General features: G+C 39.6%; 2 protein-coding genes across 9 annotated transcripts; both read right to left on the bottom strand.

The window, feature by feature from the left end:
• Positions 1-11,840, bottom strand: tiprl (TIP41, TOR signaling pathway regulator-like (S. cerevisiae)). Of its 5 annotated transcripts, none has more exons than XM_054755669.1 (8): positions 10,395-10,615; positions 9,018-9,144; positions 7,567-7,746; positions 6,935-7,034; positions 6,297-6,428; positions 5,223-5,318; positions 5,020-5,082; positions 1-1,083 (listed from the first exon to the last, which is right to left on the bottom strand). In XM_054755669.1, exons 1-8 carry the CDS (start codon positions 10,516-10,518, stop codon positions 1,075-1,077), a joined length of 831 nt encoding a protein of 276 aa, XP_054611644.1. In that variant the 5' UTR covers positions 10,519-10,615; the 3' UTR covers positions 1-1,074. The 5 variants fall into 5 exon arrangements, with proteins under 5 accessions (XP_054611644.1, XP_054611646.1, XP_054611642.1 ...); XM_054755671.1 differs by lacking the exons at positions 1-1,083; positions 10,395-10,615 and adding exons at positions 3,070-3,360; positions 11,721-11,840; XM_054755667.1 differs by lacking the exon at positions 1-1,083 and adding an exon at positions 3,070-3,360 and having other exon boundaries at positions 10,395-10,612.
• hlcs (holocarboxylase synthetase (biotin-(proprionyl-CoA-carboxylase (ATP-hydrolysing)) ligase)) lies at positions 10,697-19,668 on the bottom strand. 4 transcript variants are annotated; one of them, XM_054755664.1, is made up of 12 exons: positions 19,162-19,668; positions 18,738-18,869; positions 18,252-18,414; positions 17,180-17,266; positions 16,299-17,101; positions 15,849-16,013; positions 15,003-15,283; positions 14,006-14,073; positions 13,041-13,201; positions 12,805-12,919; positions 12,123-12,336; positions 10,697-11,921 (listed from the first exon to the last, which is right to left on the bottom strand). In XM_054755664.1, exons 1-12 carry the CDS (start codon positions 19,384-19,386, stop codon positions 11,750-11,752), a joined length of 2,586 nt encoding a protein of 861 aa, XP_054611639.1. In that variant the 5' UTR covers positions 19,387-19,668; the 3' UTR covers positions 10,697-11,749. The 4 variants fall into 4 exon arrangements, with proteins under 4 accessions (XP_054611639.1, XP_054611638.1, XP_054611640.1 ...); XM_054755663.1 differs by having other exon boundaries at positions 16,299-17,266; XM_054755665.1 differs by lacking the exon at positions 18,738-18,869 and having other exon boundaries at positions 16,299-17,266.
• Positions 19,669-20,583: the final 915 nt, after the last annotated feature.

Here is a 20,583-nt window from a genome sequence, read left to right as displayed (position 1 = left end):
GGTGCTCGTGTGAGCACATCTAGCGTATTCCCTCGTCTGAAAATCTATATCTCTTATAGATGGATAACATCATCAGGGAATGCTCTTTTTTCAAATGTTATTTTCTCCATGTCCCCCCAGGAACCTCGTAGGTTCTCAATAAACGGTGAGGTCATCTCCGAATTAGTTAAACAGTGAAAGAGTGGCACTTTCATAGCTGATTTTAAGCTGAAAGCACGGACATAACATGGTCGCGACCAGGTTATGAGTTCAGCCCAAGTTGCCATGGTGATACAACTGCTTTAAAAGAGCGCTACCTTCGCTGAACACGCAAGTCCGGCTTTCGACTTAACACAGCTCACTAACCCACTAAACTCGCTTTGCAGAATACTCCTCAAGAGTATGAATGTTATTAATTTGGGTCCAGAAACCACAAAACAAGAATTGGGCGAAAGTTTGAATTTATTTGGACTATTGTCTCATCCACACAAGGTAAAAGTTATACATACAGTCTCAGATATATGCATACCTTCATCTTCTAGAATGCCTTTTAGCTTGACAAGGATACGCCGATTAGAACTTCTCCTTAGTGGTCATGATAGTGACCAAGGTAGCTCGGTGTTTCTCCTTGGTTTACAGCTTTGTGGTGGGGGGGGCTTACGAATACCGTCACAAACACGTACACGTGCCCGCGCGCACAGTGGCCCACCGCACTACGCTCCCTCCTCTACAGTTACATTTCAAACTTTAATAGAAAGCAGTAGAAAGACTCCAAAAGATGTTCAAATTATTCTGACCAAATATTAGAGTGTGTGACCATTTTTTTGGGGCCAAGAAGTGTGTACTGGCTGGGGAAACACTGTTAGCCGGTAGTCTTTCCAGCCTAAAAAGACATTGTTTAACACTACAGCGTCAATAAAAGAACCAGCTTCAAATAAATCAATGAAAGCCTAAATGGATGACATTCACGCTCATCGAGTGTATATAAATTGTACATTCAATTATTGTTACCACTGTCGACTTCAATCTATCGTACTGAGCAGCGACGGAGTCTTTGCAGTCAAAATCCATGTCTGCTTTTAGGGTTGTCCCGGATCAAAAATGCTAAAGACAAAAAGCAATACACACTTGTCAGTTAATCATAATACTTTAGAACAGTGGTTCTCAATTATTTTCGGTCTTGCCCCCACTAGGGGACAGAATTTTTTTCACACCCCTCCTATTTGAAACACTATTGAGAACCTGTGGTGTTTATCCGTACAAACCCAAACCACTGCATGAGCTGCTGGCACCAGCGTGGCTCAAGCATGAATAAAGACGCCAACAGACCTGCCAACCTTGAACATGTAGGTGTGGTACAGTACAGTATACTGTATACCAGGGTTGTTACCAAAGTTACTGAGGGCCATGTTTCAGGCACTGGCCGATGGTTTCACATGTGCAAGATTGCTCTTCCTTCTTACTATAACTGTGGACAAATTTGTTGGGGAGCTCCACGAACTCTAACAGCGAAACTCACTGCGCTGCACGCATGTGCCTCTAAGGCCTAAGCCGGGGGTGTCCACACCTTTTCCACAGAGAGCCACATACTGAAAAAGGAAAGGATGCAAGGGCCACTTTGATATTTTGTAAACCAACACATGTAGAAATGCTAAGAAACTGTATATATTTCAAGAAAAAAACAGCATGTCGGCTTTGTGATAAAAGGTGAGAGAGCCTTTTATTAGTATGAACTTCCCTCTTTGCTTTTTTCCTCCCATTTTGCTGCTGTTGTTTTTTTTTTAATTTTCCAAATATTTAAACATTCTCCATAAACAATCTTTGTAAATTCAATTTTCATAATAGTATGACTTTATTTCCAAAATATTATAACTTTTTCCCAAACCTAATTAAAAAAAAAATGCAACTTTATTTTGTTTTGTTTCTCATATTACGACGTTTAAAAAAATAACATATTTTTCTTTAATATTTTGACTTTATGCTACTAAAATGACATTTTTCCAGTTTATTCACGTAAAATTGAATACCACTGTTTTCTCTAAATATTTTGACTTCATGTTCCTGTTTTTTCCATTTCTGCTGTTGTTCTTTTACGTTTTCCAACTATTTCAACTTTCTTCTCGTAAACTTTCTTCTCGTAATTGTTACTTTATTCCCATAATACATTGACTTTATTCTTGTAATATTACAACTTTTTACGCAACCAGATTTTCCAAAAATGTAAATTTTTTTGTTGTTTTGTTTTTCATATTACAACTTAAAAAAATTATTTTTTCTGTGATATTGCAACTTTTAGATTTTTATATTCTTTAATATTGCAAATGCCAGTATTTTTTTTCTCATATTACGTTATTCTCATAAAAATTTTAACATTTCTTGTTAGATTACAACTTTTTTCTATTAATAGTTTGACTTTCTTCCTAAAATTACTGTTGTTTTTTCCATTTCTGCTGGTTTTTTTTTAATTTCCAACTACTTTGAACCTTCTTCTTGTAAATTTTCTTCCCTTAATTATGACTTTATTCTCCAAATGTTGACTTTATTATTGTAACATCAGAATTCTTTCCGCAATCAAATGTTCCATAAATTAAAACTTTGTTGTTGTGCTTGTTTCTCATATTATGACTTATAAAATGTTCTTTTGTCTTTAATATTTCAACTTCATACGATTTAAGTGCTGTTATTTGTCTTTGTAGTACATTATTTTCATAAAAATAAAAAAAATTGATGACAACTTTTTTCTCTTAATATTGTGACTTTATTCTTGTAAAATTATTGCTGATTTATAAATTTTTGCTGTGTGTTTTTTTTTTATTTATTTTTTTTTTTTAAGTTTTCTTGTTAAATTATATTTTTAGAATGTGCCACAAATGACCTCCAGGCCACACTTTGGACAACCCAGCTATATACAGTAGTATATATTAGAGTGCCCCCATGCCTCTCAAGCCCCCCCGACACCTCACCCAAAAGTAACTGTAGAGGAGAGATCGCATTAACATTGGCAACGCTGTGCACGTGTGTGAGTGTTTCGTCAAGCCAATCACCCCCGTTCCACAGTTCAATTACATACTTGAAGAAATGTACAAAACATTTATTTGTTTTTGAGTTTATCATCCATCAAATAGAAAATTTCAAGTGGGAAGCAACAACACAAACACATGCATAACGAACCATGGCAACCATGGAGCAGGAGGAAGCTATTATTAACTATGATTACATGTGGAGTTTATCATGCGACATACAAAATAAATATACTGTTCACTGAAGGTCTTCATTGACGGCCTCCTGCTCAGGAAGCTCCAACTTCTCACACTCTCTTAGCTTTAAGGTTAAATGTTGAGCGATCTCATTAGGATCTGTGTAGAGTGAAGCAGGGACGCTCTGAAGGACAAAGGAAAAACATGCTTTCAGTACTCTCTCTCTCTCTCTCTCTCTGCATAATTTTTCAAATCTTGATTGCAGAAAAAACATTGAAAAAGATGCTACCGTGGAACCTCTAAAGTTGAACAGTTGGGAGGGAGTGACGTACAAAAGGAAATATGCCTCTGTCTATCTATCTTGCACAAAAACCCACAACTCAAGCCGCAGCTGCAAAAGTGCAGCAAGACTCGTGAGACTTCAAGTCAGTGAGGATGGATAGAAACACCCTACTAAGTGTGATATGTTTTCTAATGCCGTCACAGAAGCCAACAGGTGACAGCAAAGAGAAAACAATACCTATAGCTGGACCTTGGTGCAACTTGGGTGAGCGGTACTCTCGTCTGTCTACTGGCGTGTAGCTTGGGGGGAAAGCAGGGGCTGAGTAAGTGAAGGAGACCCAACAGCAGTGAAGACTGAGGGATAGTGCAATATTGTAATGACTTCATTGTATGTACTTCATTTTTTTATTTTGTAAAAACCCATGTATACATATTCAAAGAGAAAGGGCTGTCAAATTATGAATTATTAATCATATTAATCACAGTTTACAAATTAATTATCATGATGAATCACCATTTGCAACTGCATATGTCTGAAATATGCTGACTTTCACAGTATTTTATTAACAGCAATAGATGCCAGGCCATGGCCATGGCTATATACAGTATATTTAACATACGAGATGTTTATTAACAGCTACTAATGAGCTGAATATTGAAATCAAGCTAAAACATACTTGGCACTATAACAGTTTGTCTGTGTCTTTGCAATGTCTGCAAAGGCTAGAGGCTGGGGTTGCAGGTATTTAGAACAGTATTGTAATTTTCAAATGCAGCACAGTAAGAAAAGTACAACAGCGATACCACACTTCTATCCTACACAATTAAATTGGGCCATCTTAGCCACTGCTCTCTTTGGTGTATAAAACAAAAGATTGCATGAAGGAACTTCATTAGTATTCACTGACGTCCAATGACTGTGAGTAACTGTGAATGCACCTCGCTGTAGCGTGGTGGAGAGTGACTTCCGAGGAGGACAGAGAGACATGTTTGCGAGTTGGAGTTACATGTAGCGTGTTGGAATTGAGCACCGGTGTTGAAGTGTTAAGGAATAGAGTCGACCCACCTTTATCGCGGTTAATTGGTTCCAGACCCAACTGAAGTGAATTTCCATGGAATATTATCATAGTTAGAGCATAGAAAACCTGTTTATTACTGACGCATAGTGACCAGAATACTACACATGACTTGTCTGTCAATATTTGTTGACTAATAGTCAACCACAAAACAGCGATCATTTATGAATTACTTCATTCTTATACTTGTATAAATGGCCCCTGGGCCGCACTTTGGACACCCCCGTTCTCAGCCCTTTGTCGGGGTTGGGTGTGTGACGTCATGTCAACTCTGTGATTTTGAAATGCAAACTAAGTGGAGGCCAACTCAGAATCGATTGTGTTAGACTTAGACGTTCCACTGACGACGGTCAAAGCTGAGGCTAAAGTGGCGTCACTACACTTTTTATTTTACTGTCATTTGGCATCAACTTAATTGACACATCAATAAATCAGCCTGTAACATTTATTATGTGACTTTTTTTGAATCACTTGACAAAGCTTACCTTCAGTTCTGTTATGTTGCTTTCCCTTTTGCAGAACTCTCTTAACATGTAGTTCTTTCCAGCCTGGAATCAGTGACAGAAGCATAAAAGGTCACAACAATGGATACTTACTGTATGTGATGTTTATGAAAGCATAAACCTTCTAATCAGCATTGAAAGCAGTAAGTTTTGCATTTTCTTCAGCCTTATGTAAATACAATTACCTCATGATATAGTCGGGTATCATGTATTCTTATCATCACACCATCCACTCGTAGGAAAAACCGCAGCAACAAGAAGAAACTGGTGGGCATCACTCTCTGTATCGCACACACACACACATTATATTTGCATATTAGACTGCGACAAAACGTTTAACTAGCAATGCTTTGCATTGACTGCAAGGGAGAGACAATTAATTGACAACTGATTTGGCATTTGCTCTCGTCTACCTTAGCCACTCACGACAATCACACTCATTTTCCTGGGTGGAATGATTACATCATGTACATTTTCAATGATTTCAAAAGAAGAATTAAAAGCTTTGATTTGTTTTTATTTCCTAATCAACACAGGGTCAAAATGATACATTCAGGTGCAACTGTATAGTGAGGGAAAAAATTATATATACAGTATCTATATATATATAGAAACTAATTTTGATCAAATTCATGTGATAAATGAATTTTGAATTGATTGAGGGGAATAGGTATTTGATCCCCAAGCAAAACGTACTTATGTGAGATGATTCTCTTATTTGGTCTTATTTGGAGGTTTGCACACATCTGAGGAGGGATTTGGTGCACCCCTCTTTCAGATCCTCTCCAAATCCTAAAGGTTTCAAGACTGTCGTTGACACTGAAGTTTCAGCCCTCTCCACAGACTAACATCCAGTGACAGGTTTGGCTACTTTTGGATCTTAATGCGATTCTTGAGCCCCTCCTTTGTTGTCTTGGCCGTGGATTTTGGGTCATTGTCATGCTGGAAGCCCAATCTGTTCAACTAAACCTACCAGAAAAATGATGGTCGTTTTGGAGGGGTAAACTTCCAAAAACAGCACAGGATTCGATAAAAGTGACCCCCACTGAAGATTCTAGAGTCTCTTAACTTGACAAGGCCAAGCCCTATTAGCTTCTTGCTAGTGATAATGAATCAATCCAAAAACTGCAATCTCAATTCTAAGCAAGAAAATCGAGATTCACATTTTTTGCAGAAATCGTGCAGCCCTACACAACAGCATGCAATATTTGATCATATGATCAAGTGACATGGGACAAGACTATGAAGGCAACACTAACAATTTTCACACTTATCATTGAGACCCCGTGGTCATGCAGTTCGTCCTCAAACAGAAGAATCTCATCAAAGAACACGATCTGTTCACGGGCTCTCAGCTTCTCCAAGTTAATTCTTTCTGTCGTCTCAGTCACCTTTGGATCAGTCAGACAGAAACACAACAAAGGGTACAAGTAGAGCATGTTAGTATGTTCAGATCAAGACTTTAGTGATATGTACAACAAGGTAGGGAAGCCCAGACTTCCCGGTCTGCGGTCACCTCCTCCACTTCCACCAGGGCGACACAGAGGCATTCTCAGGCCAGCTGTGAGACATAATCAACCTCCAGTGTGTCCTATGTCTACCCTGGGGCCTCTTCCCAGCTGGGCATGCCCGGAACACCTCACCAGGAGGTGTCCGGGAGGCATCTGGACTTGATGCCCGAGCCACCTCAACTGTCATCCGCAAATAGCAGACAAGATCCTCAGGCCCCCAAACTGGACATCCTCAAAGCCTTGGCTCTGCCTACAAATTCTATACATAAAAATGATAAACAGAGCCAAACAAGTAGTTGGAACACAACCTCTGGCCACTCTTCTTGGAAAGGGGGACCACCACCCCAGAGAAGTGTCAGACAAGACAAGATCAGACATCAACACACCTTCATTTGCATTTCCTCTCCAATCAGGGTCCCTCTGTAATCTGTGGTGAATGTCCAGTCATACGGCCTCACCACATCTTGGGACTGTTCAGAAACAGCTCTAGAAGAAAATCAAAAGGTATTTTTGCTTAATAATCCTGACAGTGGCACTAGATAGTATCACTGAAAGTCAATTAAGTCATACTCGTGCTATTGGGCACATCAGTCTCTAACTGACTGGACAGTTGTGTTCAGAAGTTCACATCATTGTCATAAATGTTATTCATTTGGGGCTTTTGATACGTTTTCCAGGGTGAAAAATATGTTTGTTTTGACATCATGAGCAGAGGTGCACATGCGGGGTAAAACTAAACAACAAGCGGTGGAAAATTCACTTTTGCATACCAACATTGGAGATGACTCTTTAAATACAAAGTAAAGTAGGATTTCCCCCCCCCATACATCTCTGGTAAGTACCAATGATGACGACAAAGACAATGTATGTGAAACGCTGACACAACAGGTTGGACATTTTTGTGACATTTTATGAATTCATATTATTTCGGTAACCCAATAAAAACGGAATAAAAGTTTGGGAAACTGATCTATATATCTATATCTTCATGTTTTGATCCATGTTGTGAACATCTTACCTGCTCTCCTGCCATTGTTGAGCACAAGCCACTTTGACGGTGTGCTCTGATTTGTTTACTCTCTTTAGGGCATCAATGGCATTGAATTCAATGCCAAAGCCGTTGCTGTGTTGGATGCGCAGGATGTTGTCGCCAAATAACATTTCTGGGAGGGAGGGTAAATTCATCTCTTCGGTTAATCTAGAACACAAACAAAAAGCATCTAAACAAAAAACAACAACAAATCCGGAAACGTGTGTTTGGTAGATTTCCAAACCTGCCAACGTTGAGGAAAAATTCCTTTGTCCCGAGCAAACGAAGATTAAACGATGGTGATTAAGTTGCTGCTAAAAGTAATCGATGCGTGACAACAGTCAGTGGAGTCAAAATCGGAGGAGAAGGCATTTGCGGAAGGGTCCGCCCTCTGAGAAAATCGTATACAAACAGGAAATAATGTTCTAAACAATGTTCCGACCAATCACAGCCTAAATGGTCAGGGTCGCCTCAGCTCAAGGAGGAGCACGCTACGAGCAGAGACTGAACAAGGAAACTGAAACCGGATAACAATAATAAAATGTGAACCTGAGCGCAGCGAAGCGTACAAGCGTATTCAAGCGTCAAAAGGCACAGAAAATGTGTACATGTTGGCAGGTCTGGATTTCTGTGGGTCAAAATGTTACTGTTACGACTAAAGATGCATCTTTTCATATGCCTTCATTTTTGCTACACCATTCTCCCCTTTAATTAGGGTACAGCAGTAGCTCAGTCCACACGGACTTAAACTGGACACACACTCAAGCTCTTAGGCCTCGTTTACACTTGCATGCATTTCGTCCCCACAGTTGTACGCAATTTTGCCTGCCAATAAGTAAACAAACGGCACCACGAACGCACCGCAACCTTTGCCTAAACAATGCGGGCGATGCATATCAAAGTGTGTCTCAGCGTGTGGGTTCATTTTTCCACCCCTCCTGGAGCAAGTCGGGGGGGAATTCTCAAGTAATTTCTATAGCCTCTTGGATCTTCCTTGCGACTTTCTGTTATTACGTGATCATAATGCCCAAAACGATGCCTTCTAGTCAGTAATTCCCTCTCCCACACTGTCCCGTCCCTCCTTTTTGTCTAGTTTATGCCTCTTTCCTGCTCTTTGTGCATTCTCTTTCTGGAGCTGCGAGATGACATAGCCTTACCTTTCATTTCTGGATTTCAACATCTTGTAGGTCCCTTTCAAATAGAGGAATGAATGAAGCTAGAAGTGATGCCTATTGTCGCGTGACACGTGAGGCACCAATGTCTCAATAGAGTGCGCCGCGGTGCGCAGTCGCAGGAAAAACATATCATCAGCACCGCTTTTTTCCGTTTAAAATGATCATTTATACCGGTCTAAGTCATTTTCTTATTATTGGAAGAATTTATACAGGTATATGAAAATCATCGCCCTACCCTACTAGTAACAAAGAGTTACAGCTCACCGTTCAATGTCTTTGGATTTCATTATATGGTTTTTTGCAGTCGTCACTCTCCAAGGACCAAAGGTAAAGTCCTTTTTGCTGCTCCTAAAACCATGTGAAATCATTGTGGATCGAAGGCCGGCATCCGCTACAAGAAAGAAAAGCATATTCAAATGAACTGGGTAGGTTACGGAAACTTCAATCATTCCCGGTCACGGGCACATTCAGACCCTTTTTAGGGATGCTCAGGCACCTCATCTCAGCAGCTGTAAAATACCACTTGTGATCAATGTAGTCATTCATTATGCCACAGATTCACAAAAGTTCCATTCCTTGATCTCCGAATTTAAGTGGTGGGAATCTCACTTCTCAGCCAGAAAACAATAGCAGACCACAGAACTGTTGGTGGTGATGCTTATGACAATGCAATTTATAGATTATACAATGTTTCTGTCCATTTTTTTACTCCAGTTTTTATTGTTTATTAGCCTTCAGCCTCTTTACTAGTTATTATTTTTCGAATATTCCTCTTATGTATTCTACTTATCATTTTGTTTCTATCTATCAGGTGCTGCACATTGTCTATTCCTTTCTCCCCGATTAGAAAATTGTATATTCCGTTGTCTCCCTATTAGAAAATGGGACAACTGAACACAGGAAGTGAGCAAGTGTTCAATGACAAAATGTAACACATATGACATATGTTCCAACAAGTAAATGTCAAATACGTGGTATGAATAAATTAGCAGTAATAGATGTGAAGAAGTGGTAGGTAGCCGTTTGGGACGTGGGTGAACGGCTATTTAGCTAACTTGTAAAAATGACCGTCCCGTTTACAATCTCTATATCATCACCATTTGCATTTGGACCAATGGGCGACGGGCGAAATTTCTACTTTAAACTTGGTATATTAACATTTTTATTTCCAGACGCACTAAAATGTATTGGGTTGTTGCTTTGTCTAGCCACAAAGTCAATGCAAATCAGTGCTGTAGTTTTTACGTATTCCCGGTAACGAACTAAACAGCTAAAATGTCAATGCGTATTGAATGCGTGTTCAGTCCTTTTCGCAGGTCCGTGAGGACGGCAAACATTTTGACAACGAAAATGTTTACAAAACAAAACGGAACCACTTAAGTAGGTCGTACGCTCTTTAAGTATAGTGCAATAAACGAATGGATATGGCGACGTGTGGTATTTAATATTTCTATCAGTTACACACGCAGCTCTTTCAGTCTGATTGCTATCTATTAAAATCAAACAATAGCACGTTATTAAATATTTACCGTCGCATAATGATGACGCATTAACTGCCTCGTCGAGTGTAAACGTTGTGTCCAAACTTAGTGGTTGCCGTGTTATTTTGAGTCAGCATAAAATGGAAAAAAACAGGTTTACCTGCTTCTAGGCAAAAATGTAGTTGCCTGTGTTTGGATAACTGCTGTGTACGACTATTCTGCTTCCGTGTCCTCCTTCTTCTTCTTCGTTTTTCTTCTTCTTGTATTTGGCAGACGAGACGCATTTCTGACTTGACTCATTGCTGACCTCTTCAGGCCGTTCTTCTCACTACACGTTTATGTTACAACACTATATTCCAGTGGGGTGAGTTTGTGGTTTTGTCATGTACTGCATGTTCTGTACCTGTGCACAAAAGTGAGTACACAACTCTAATTTCTGCAAATATTTTATTTAGGGGTGTCACGTGACACTGAGCTCATGACACAAGACAATGCACGAGATTGGCTTAACGAGAACAAGACTAAATTTTAACATTACTTTTAAGAAAAGTACAATGATAAAATATAAAAAAATATGACAATACAGTGCAATCTACTGACTTAATTTCTACTACGTTACACTCTTCTGTGTGTATGGTAGCGGCCACGCCTCCACTCACCGAGAGAAACGCAAAGTCATGTTTTAATCTGGCGAGATCTTGTGACACCCCTAGTTTTATTATATATTTTCACGGGACAACACTAAAGAAACTACTCTTTGATACAATGTAAGGTTGCCAGTGCACAGCTTGTACAATGCCCAAGAAAGTTAAGGCAGTGCTGGAAAACACTGGTATCCACACCAAATCTTGGAAATTTGGACACTGTCCCTTAGAGTTGTATTCTTTTGTTGCCAGCGGTTTGGACATGAATGGTTGTGTGTTGAGTTATTTTGAGAAGATAGTAAATGCACACACTCTTACACAAGCACTACACTGACTACATTGTATTTTTTCAGTGTTGTCTATTAAAATATGTAAGAAATTAGTTGTCCACTAAAAGTGCACACGTGATATTGAGCAGGGAAGACCACAAATGCAATTATTTTTTTATAAAACACAGATAATTAGTCAAACAATAGTCTTTAATATTTCCACTTCATGCTATTTTTTCCTGTTAATATTATTACTTTACTCTCATATATGTTGTTTTTATTCTTGTACAATTATTGTTCTTTTTTCCATTTTTGCTGTTTATTTTTTTTCTTGTTTCATCATATTTTTAGAATGTGCTGAGAGCCAAATAAATAAACTGCCACGGGCCGTAAATGGCCTCTGGACCGCAGATTGGACACCCCTGCACTAAAGGATTGGCTATCATTGTCATTAGTGAAAAACGAATTTGTCAGACCTGTCACAGAAGCATATTGGTCACCTATATGAGTAATACATAACATGGAATGTCAATAAAACATCCTGCCCTGTGTGTACAAGAAAATATTACGTACTGTACGTAAAGAGATAAATGTGTTTGATCCTAATGCTGCTTGATGACCACCAGGTTCTTCATCATATCAAAAGAGTTTCCATCAGACTCCACTGAAACGATGCCCTGCTCCTTGCTGTGGACCTGAAGAAAGCCGTTACTGTCCAGACCCACCACCTCCGCTTCGAGTCCATCCTCACTCCACAAACGCACCTGAGCACCGCTGAAACCAAAAACAAGAAATTCACTGGCTCAGGAAACTTAAACATTTTTACATACAGGTACTACAGTAGAAATACTTCTTAACCCTTGCTGTTCCAACGGCCCGTCGTGTCTACTGTCTCGTTGGTGTAGTCTGTGATTTGATCATTGCACAAAAATTGCAACTACTAAATCAAGTTGCAGGAGTGTCTGGGGCACTCACCTGTGAAGCCATCTCTTGTAGTACATTGGAAGGACTGCTTCTGGGCCCCCTTGTTGAAAGCGGTCCATGAGGGCCTCCAGGCAGCTTACAGTTCGAGCAATAAGCTGTGCACAGCTCAGGGGCTGCAGGTTGCAATTGTGCTGAATGTTATACTGCTGGATGAGGTCATTGATGCACGCTGTTGGGTCGCTGTTGCTCACATTGAAGCCACAGCCTGGGGCACAAAACAGAGTATTCATTCAATTACGTCTGTTTTGATCTGGCGCTATATAGAAAATAAAAATTAAAACATACATAACTACCTTTTTGGGGGTGGGCATTGTACAGTATATTATGCCACTGTACACTGTATATGTAACTCCCGTACATCATCACCCTGATTTGCATAGAATACCCTGAGCTTTAAAGTGCAGTGGAAAGGCAAACCACACAGGGCCACAAGAGTTCCAGGAACTATAGTTACCAGGAACTTTTCATGGAAAAGAGGCTAATGGGAGGGAAATCACTGCTCTCTGTCGTGTGAAAGTAAGAAAACCTGCGCTTATTTTTTCAAAAATCCATTACAAAACAGCAAACTTTGTAAAAGCACACTTCAAATGCAACAGCTCAGTGTAGAGGAACCAGCAGTGGTAAATATGAGGGAATAGAAACACAGTAGAAACACAGAAGAAGACGTTGTTACCTATTAGCAGATGAAAGGTTGCCCCCATTACAGTAGAAGTCACTAGGACTCCTCCAAGCTTCACCAGGTTGCTGTAGTAGATGTCATTGGGCCACTTTACCCTCAGGTCGATGTCCTGAGAAAATATACTGTATACACTCAAAAATATAACGCAGCAGGTGTCAGCCAATGTGGTAGAAAGGCCCCATTGTCCACTAGTGACGAGACAGCTGGCTACGTCATGTGTAAAATGATACCTGGTATCCAGGAAGTGTGCGCACAGCTTCAATTACAGCGAGAGCCACCAGGTGTTGCAGAAAGGAAATCTTCTGTCCCAGCCTGGAGCATAACTTCACTTGCACGCAGAGTGTGAACATGGCGCATCCCACAGGGCTGAGCCAGGCATTTTTTCCCCTGCCTGCAGCAGGAGTTAAGATCAATTAGTCAAACTATATACATATATTACATATATATATCTTTTCTGGGGACACACTGGAAAAAAATGACACTTTGATACAATGTAAAGTAGCCAGTGTACAGCTTGGTGAAATCACTGTGCCCCCAAAATAACTGAACACACATTCTTTAATGTCTAAACCACTGTTTTTGTGGCCAATTTCATTATGTGAAATATACCGTATTGACCGAAATATAAGACCATATTTTTCCCTTAGAAAACAGAAAAAGATGGGTCGTCTTATCATTGGAGTGTAGCGGTTCATACATGCCAACAAACTCTGCGGACCTGCACCGGATCGGCGCTCTTTAAAAGTATATTTTCGAAGCTTTTTGTGAAATCTGAGCTTGTAAAAACAGTAGAATATAAAAAGAACCGTACTTTGAGAATACAGTACATTTTACTTGATCGTAATGCAATTCTTACTCTCAACCTGCCACGGGAGAAATCACTCAAAAGAAAAGTGAGGGTGATGCCAATAGCTATTGACAACGCTTTGGACAACGTAGAAAAGTGAATATTTTGTGTGCCTGATATAATAATAAAATTATAATATTATTAATAAATTATAATTGTATGAAAAAATAAGCATATTGTATATAATTCAAAGACACCTAGGAAAATAAACATTACGTAACATGTCCTACACATTCTAAGCAGGAGCATTATGTTCAACAGTTATGTAATATATCATTGACAGTAATATTATATCATATATTTCAGTTAATACTACTACTCTGTGTCATGTGCGTGCAGACCACTTACCTCTGCCTTGACTTTGTTGACCAGCTATCAATATTAATCCAGCATCCTCTGGTAAATGCAGGTTAAGCCTAAAAGGGAGACAAATATTAACATAATATTTGGGATGTTTTAACAAACCCAAACAGAGCTTCACGGAGTATTTGCATTACACAATCCATATCGCTCACTAAATAGGTTTAAGGTAATGAACAACAGATGTGACACTGTGGCCTTTTGCACTTACTGCACAAACAGTTGGTGACAGGGTAATCTCAAATATGGATGTCAGCTCGTATAGACCCTGTCTCATTTCAATGCTCTGTGGGTTATCCACTTAACACCTTCCTTTAAATAGACGCCTCATTTATCCACCTGGGGTTCTAGGAGCCATGGCAAAAATGGGGATTCAATGTCATTTTCTGTCAGGTTTTCTCACTGTCATGATCTCTTGATGGCAAAGGCATCTCTTTGAACGCTGTCGGATTGTTGAGCTGCATAAACAAGGCCTCTTGCAGCACGCCATTGCTGCTGAGGTTGGACGCAGTAAGACAGTCATTTGAAACGTCTTCAAAATATCAGGCATCTGAGAGAGAAGGGTTTTAAGAAAAAAAAAAAAAGTCTTCAAACGCCTCGTCTCCTTCAATGCCACAAAATTTTCTATTTTAGGAGGGTTTCAGGTTGTTTTTTTTAAAGCTACGGTCTTAAACGTTTCATCAGCTGATGAACAACCTTTCACTTTAATGATTGTTTGCAAAAAATTGCTTACTCAATTTCTTCTTTTTGCATTTTGAAGCTCTGCTTAGAACCTATTTAAGATACATCAGTGCAAAATGTATTCTTGTCATTTTTCATCTTGTCTTAAGATTTTGATCAGGAGTGCACCCATGTTCTCTATCTATCTATCCATCCATCCAGCCGAGATTGAGGCCTGGTAGGAACAGTGTTATTTGTTATCATTTATGTAAAGCCTCAATGCTTGTATGGTATTACACTTGTATGCAATCATAGAATGTGTTACCCTTCAATCAGGTCCATGGTCGAAGAAACAACATCGGCATATAACATTGTATGCCCCAGTCGACTCGTTTTCAGGTTACTGCGATAGGTTTCCAAACAGAAGTGCTCCCATATCTGTGGCTCAGGATAGTCGGTGAGCAGGAATAGAGAGCGGTCATGCTGCAAAGCACAATTGTGTAGCTCAGAACTGGGCGCTATCCTGAGAATCGCCTTTGACATCGTGACAAGACCATTTTGATTGGCATGCGTGTTTAGCCACTGAAGGAACTTTTCTTTGGCCTCCTGTGTGGAAGACAAAGAACATGTTTACAACTTGAGCACTTTATTTTTTATAAATCATTGTTGAACTTTATATACTAGTGGAACGGTACATGAATTTGTAGTCAGATTTTTCAGTATGAAATGTTTGGTTTCGGTACAGAGGCATACGTATTTCCTACAGGGTACACATTACGTGCCGGACAGGAAGTGTTTATCGTGTTACATGTTTACTCAGTAAACAAAAACAGTGCAGCCCAGTCTTTGGCGAGCGTGAGTCATGGCTGGCGATAGACACAATTTGTATGTTTTCCTTTTTTTTTTTTTAGTAGTTAGTAGGGTTAGTACGGGTTCAGGCACTGTTTATAAAAAATCAATTTGGCACTGGGATCAGATGATATCTATACGATACCCAACCCACACAAAAGACCATTTTAGTCTGGTTTTGGGCTAAAGCATTGTCTGTGAAACCAGCCCTTGACTGATTGATTGATTGATTGATTAAATTGGTTTGGAAAGCATGCTTGTTCAAGTGCTCAACAAGCAATCTTGCTGATAAAACACCTCCATCGTTTCTTGAAAGCCTCACCTGAGATGTTGCCAGAAGGTAAACTGGACTTGGTGCTGGAGTTTGATTTTGCTGGCAACTAAAGCCCAGAGACGTCAGGATCTCTTCCAAGATTTGGTAATGGATTGCACTGTTGATCTGTAAATCAGCTAAATCTTCAGTTGCGGGACATTTTTCCAGGTGTACCTGCAATCAGGGAATATACATGATTCCTCAGAAACAACAGTTACGGTATCATTACATAAAGTAAGTCTGGATCAAGCAATATAAGAAACCATAGAAAGAAAGAAAGAAACCAAGTACTCTGCTGTAACTCTACTACTACTACTACATCACATTCAGTCAGTGGGGCCCTATGAGATCCACTTTATTTTTTTTCCTCTGATTTCTGCTTTTGTTTTACAACCATTTCCACTTATATAAAACATGTCAATGATCATCCATCATTACTATCAAAAGATATACCTTTACCTGACACATGACAGCTTCCCCTCCATGCTCTCCATGGGTTATACGGATGATAACCGCATCCTTTTGATGCGGGCCATCTTTGAGCTCCCCCCAGAGCTCCAATTTTACCCGCCCAGGGACATCACGGACAAAAACCTTTCCGCTTGCCAACACGCTCACTTCAAGTTCTGTGTTGTCCTCTCGTGTGAAGCACAGTCGATGCAATTGCCCGTACAAGTCATCTCTTTTTTCTAGAGAGAGACCTGCAGGGCACAGGGAGGAAGCAAGCCCAAGGACCCTTCCGCCCTGGCTCAAGTAGTTCAGAAATTGTGTGTGAAGCTGAGGGGTTAGGGCTTCTTCTTCTGCAAGTACCAGGAGCCTTGTATTGTCCATCCAGGGTTCACTCAAAGCCTGCTGTGGCTCCAGGGAATATATAGTGTACTTTTCCATGTTTAGACACTTCGATAAAACCTGCTGAACTGCATGAAAACGTTCTTTGCTGCCGTTCGTGTACACAAGAACATTTGGAAGTTTGTTGTCGTGGTCAGACACACAGCTTTTGCTCATAAAACTTTTGACATCATGTTCAAAGTCATCCAAAGCGTCATCCCCACTGTCCACATGTAGGGGGGAGTCATAATCTGAAATGTTCTCTGCTGAGGCGTATTTTACTGAGAGAATTGTGCTGTTCTCTAGCTCCAGACATTCATGACAGCTGGACAGATGGAGATGGTGCCCATGGCTGTCCATGTGCTCGTCAGAGTCAGGACCTTCATCATGGGTGACGCAGCTTTGTCCTGCTCCTCGTTCTTCTGACTTCTTCTCTGCATGAGGTGTGAGGGGTAAGTTACAGCGCTGAGGTTGCTGGAGGCGTGGTATCATGTGACAAGGCAAACGCTGACCGTTTACAGGGTGGGTGTGGCACAGCATTATGGCGTCCTCGGGGCGCTGAATCAGGTCACTAACTGTGGATTCGTGGAGGACAATCGCTGTGGAAAAATCTAATATTAGCTATACATACACAGTAGTCCCTCGCTGCATCGTGGTTCAAACATTGCTCCCTCACTATCGCGTTTTTTCAAAAACTAATTAATTAATAAAGGATTGCTGTTTCCTGGTTGACTACGGCCTAATATTAGTCAAAAAATGCATATTTAAGCAAATGATATGTATTTTTGCCCTAAATTAAGCATTTTCAAGTAAAAAATGTTCTAAATTAATTAAAATACAAATACAGCTTAAGGCAATACAAGACATCAATGAAATGTAGTCTACACTGGCCACTAGGTGTCACTAGTAACAAGTACCATGATGATGCCAACCACAGGCTTTTATTTTTTTATCAACATTATTTATCTCACAACAGACACAATAATAACATAACATAATAATGATAGTCATCATCATCATCATCATCATCATAACAACACGGGCTAATGTTCTGGCTGTACTCCAGCTAAAACACAAGTCTGAATCTCTGACGTCACTTCCTGTCCATATGTCCAGAACACATTTATTGGAACACACAGGAGCACGAGTCTTATTTATGTCTTAAATGGCTTATTTTCTCTTATTATATCTACTATATTGGGTAATATGACTGTAAAGGTGACTATAGGGGTGTTATTTCATGTCTACCGGGCTCTAATAATGGTAAAAATCGTATTTGAAAGTCACAAACAGGTTTTCTATGCTGTAACTAATATTCCATATTAGTTATTCCAAGACCCAATTATCCTGGCACTCACTTGTATGTTGCCAGCTATTTAGACGAAAATGTTGAGTAATTTTCAGTGGATAGTAAAGCTATATTGCCACAAAAGCTGTACACTGACTACTACCATTTAGTGTAGGTAGTGTTCCTGTCATTTCTATAGTATAAGCCAAAATGGTTTCTGAAATGTGAGATGACTACTCACTTTTGTGAAATACATAGACACACACACACAGGTAAGCAAAATGTAAAACACATACGGACAATCTTTGAAGGCACGAGTCCTTTATCCAGTTGTAGTCGATCCTCTAAAAAAGCTACACCCAGGCGACTGAAGTCATCTACACTGGCCTGAGCCACTGCTCGGAATGGCTGGCTAGGGCTGCAAGCCAGCGGTATGCAAGCGTCTGACCACTTCAGCACCTGTAAAAGTAAAAGCCCCTGTCATGAAAGTAGTGTTAGACTGACTGAATGACCTTTTTCCATGTACGAACGTGCTTCAAATTTCTCGACTTCATTTTATCATGTTTTCTCTAAATATATTAATGAATAAATCCCTGTTTACAGTGAGTCACCGCTTTGTTTGGGCATTCGATTCTGCAGAATGATACAGTAGAGGGAAACGGACTAGTTTGTTGCGCACAGTATTTCCCGATAATCAAGACTGCATGAAAAACGAGGCAAAATTGTCCCATAAAACACTAAATAAAAATTGCAAAAGTTGTTTGATAATATGTGGTGCCTACTTTCTCATTTGAGATGTTGTGAGCACCACTGTGTCCCACAGCTTCTATGATGAACGAAATATTCTCTCTTTGTGGACCACAAACGACAGATGCTCCTGGTAACACAGTCCATGTGATGAGGTCATCACATACCTGGTAAAAGTACAGAACACAAAACAAAGATGCTTTGTTGTCTTGTTTCTTTTCTTCACTCAGAAAGTGGATAACATTTACACAAAATGGCAGCATACAAAATAATAAATAAGTCCTGCTTATTCCTACGCCTTGTCAAACATGTTGACTTGTGCAAACGTAACCTCGTGATATTCTTCATCTGACTTGTAAAGCATGTCTGAAACAAATAAGCCATACTAGAACAGAAATCCTATTGGGGACTGTAAGCTGCCCTCCATGGAGGTGACGGCTAAAGTTTGACACATCGTACCTGAAGGTCAGTTAAAGTGACTGCCTTGTCTCCCAGCTGCAGAAAGATGTTGTCCTCGGGAGAGAGTGGGTTTTGCCGGCGTGGAGGGATAGCGCTGACTGAAGCTGAGCGGATGAAGCTCAGGCTTCTGTCGCTCTTTAGTGCTGACAGTCTGCTGCGGATCAGCACTGAATAGCATTTATGGAACCGCACCCACAAATACATGTAACACAGTGTTATAAACATCCTCACTGCCTACCCGAAACGTCACATGGCCGGTGAGCACCACAGCACAAAACTAAACTCTTGAAAAGTAATCACGCTTGGGTCCACCTTTTTTTCGTTCATCTTTTTTTCTTCTCTGATTTGAAATGGCGGTTCGCACTAAAGTTTGGGAAATTTCCGCCACCGTGTGGTAAGGAGTGTGGATCGGAGATTAGTGTATAGACTAGCACCATACCTGTCAACCTTCCCGTTTTTAACTACTGTTATTATTTTTATTTTTTCCCGGCGCCATCTCGTTTAAATAGTTTCCCGTATTTTAACTTCCATGTATTTAAAATCCTCTCTGGTTCTACCTAAGCAGCACAGCTTCCGGTCCGCTTGGCGACTCTCGGCCAACATCCTGTGGCCGGTAAAAGCAGGCCTTCAAAATAAAAGAAGCACGCCAGTAAAATAACACGGTTGCCCCACAGTGGGGTCGAAATTACACAAAATAAGTATTTGATCTGCTGATTTTGTAAATTTGCCTTGTTACAAAGAAACGAACAGTATATAACTTTTATATTGTTCTTAAAAAACAGAACTTTATTTACAAACCAAAATGGCAATACAATGTGATGGGGTTAAATATTTATTCTAAATATTTTAAATATTTGGATTTATGGACACAGAATTTAGATCTTAAAATCTTAAAATTAATTTCTTATACTTTTGGTGGTAAATGGAGAGAAAAATACATCGTAGGTATTTTTGAGACTGTCCCTTTATCACATTTTGCAAATATATTATTATTAATTTGTTTCCCTGGATGGAGGTGTGCTGTTAAACATGATCTGATCAAATAATTGGTGCATTTTATGTCAGCTAATGACAGACGTGTATAATAGGTTGTGAAAGTCATGGTAGAGATGCACAGGGAACTTTTTATGGTAGGTTTATCTCAACTGAGAGGCACAGAATGTAAAAAATAGTTAAAAGGTTACAATTTAAGTTGTATTTGCATTTCAGAACACATCTTTATATAAACCAGAATTTATTTATATATATATATATATATATATATATATATATATATATATATATATATATATATATATATATAATATATATATATATATATATAGCTTATATTCTTTCTTTTTGTAATGCTTTGGTCTGGTTGAATGGTACTAAAAAATACATTGACTGAAAAAGGTTTGACATCCACTGCACTAACACACA

The sequence above is a fragment of the Dunckerocampus dactyliophorus genome, chromosome 16, assembly GCF_027744805.1.
Source record: "Dunckerocampus dactyliophorus isolate RoL2022-P2 chromosome 16, RoL_Ddac_1.1, whole genome shotgun sequence".
Lineage (NCBI taxonomy): Eukaryota > Metazoa > Chordata > Actinopteri > Syngnathiformes > Syngnathidae > Dunckerocampus > Dunckerocampus dactyliophorus.
Note: the sequence above shows the minus strand (reverse complement) of the source record. Positions and strands in the feature narration are given on the sequence as shown.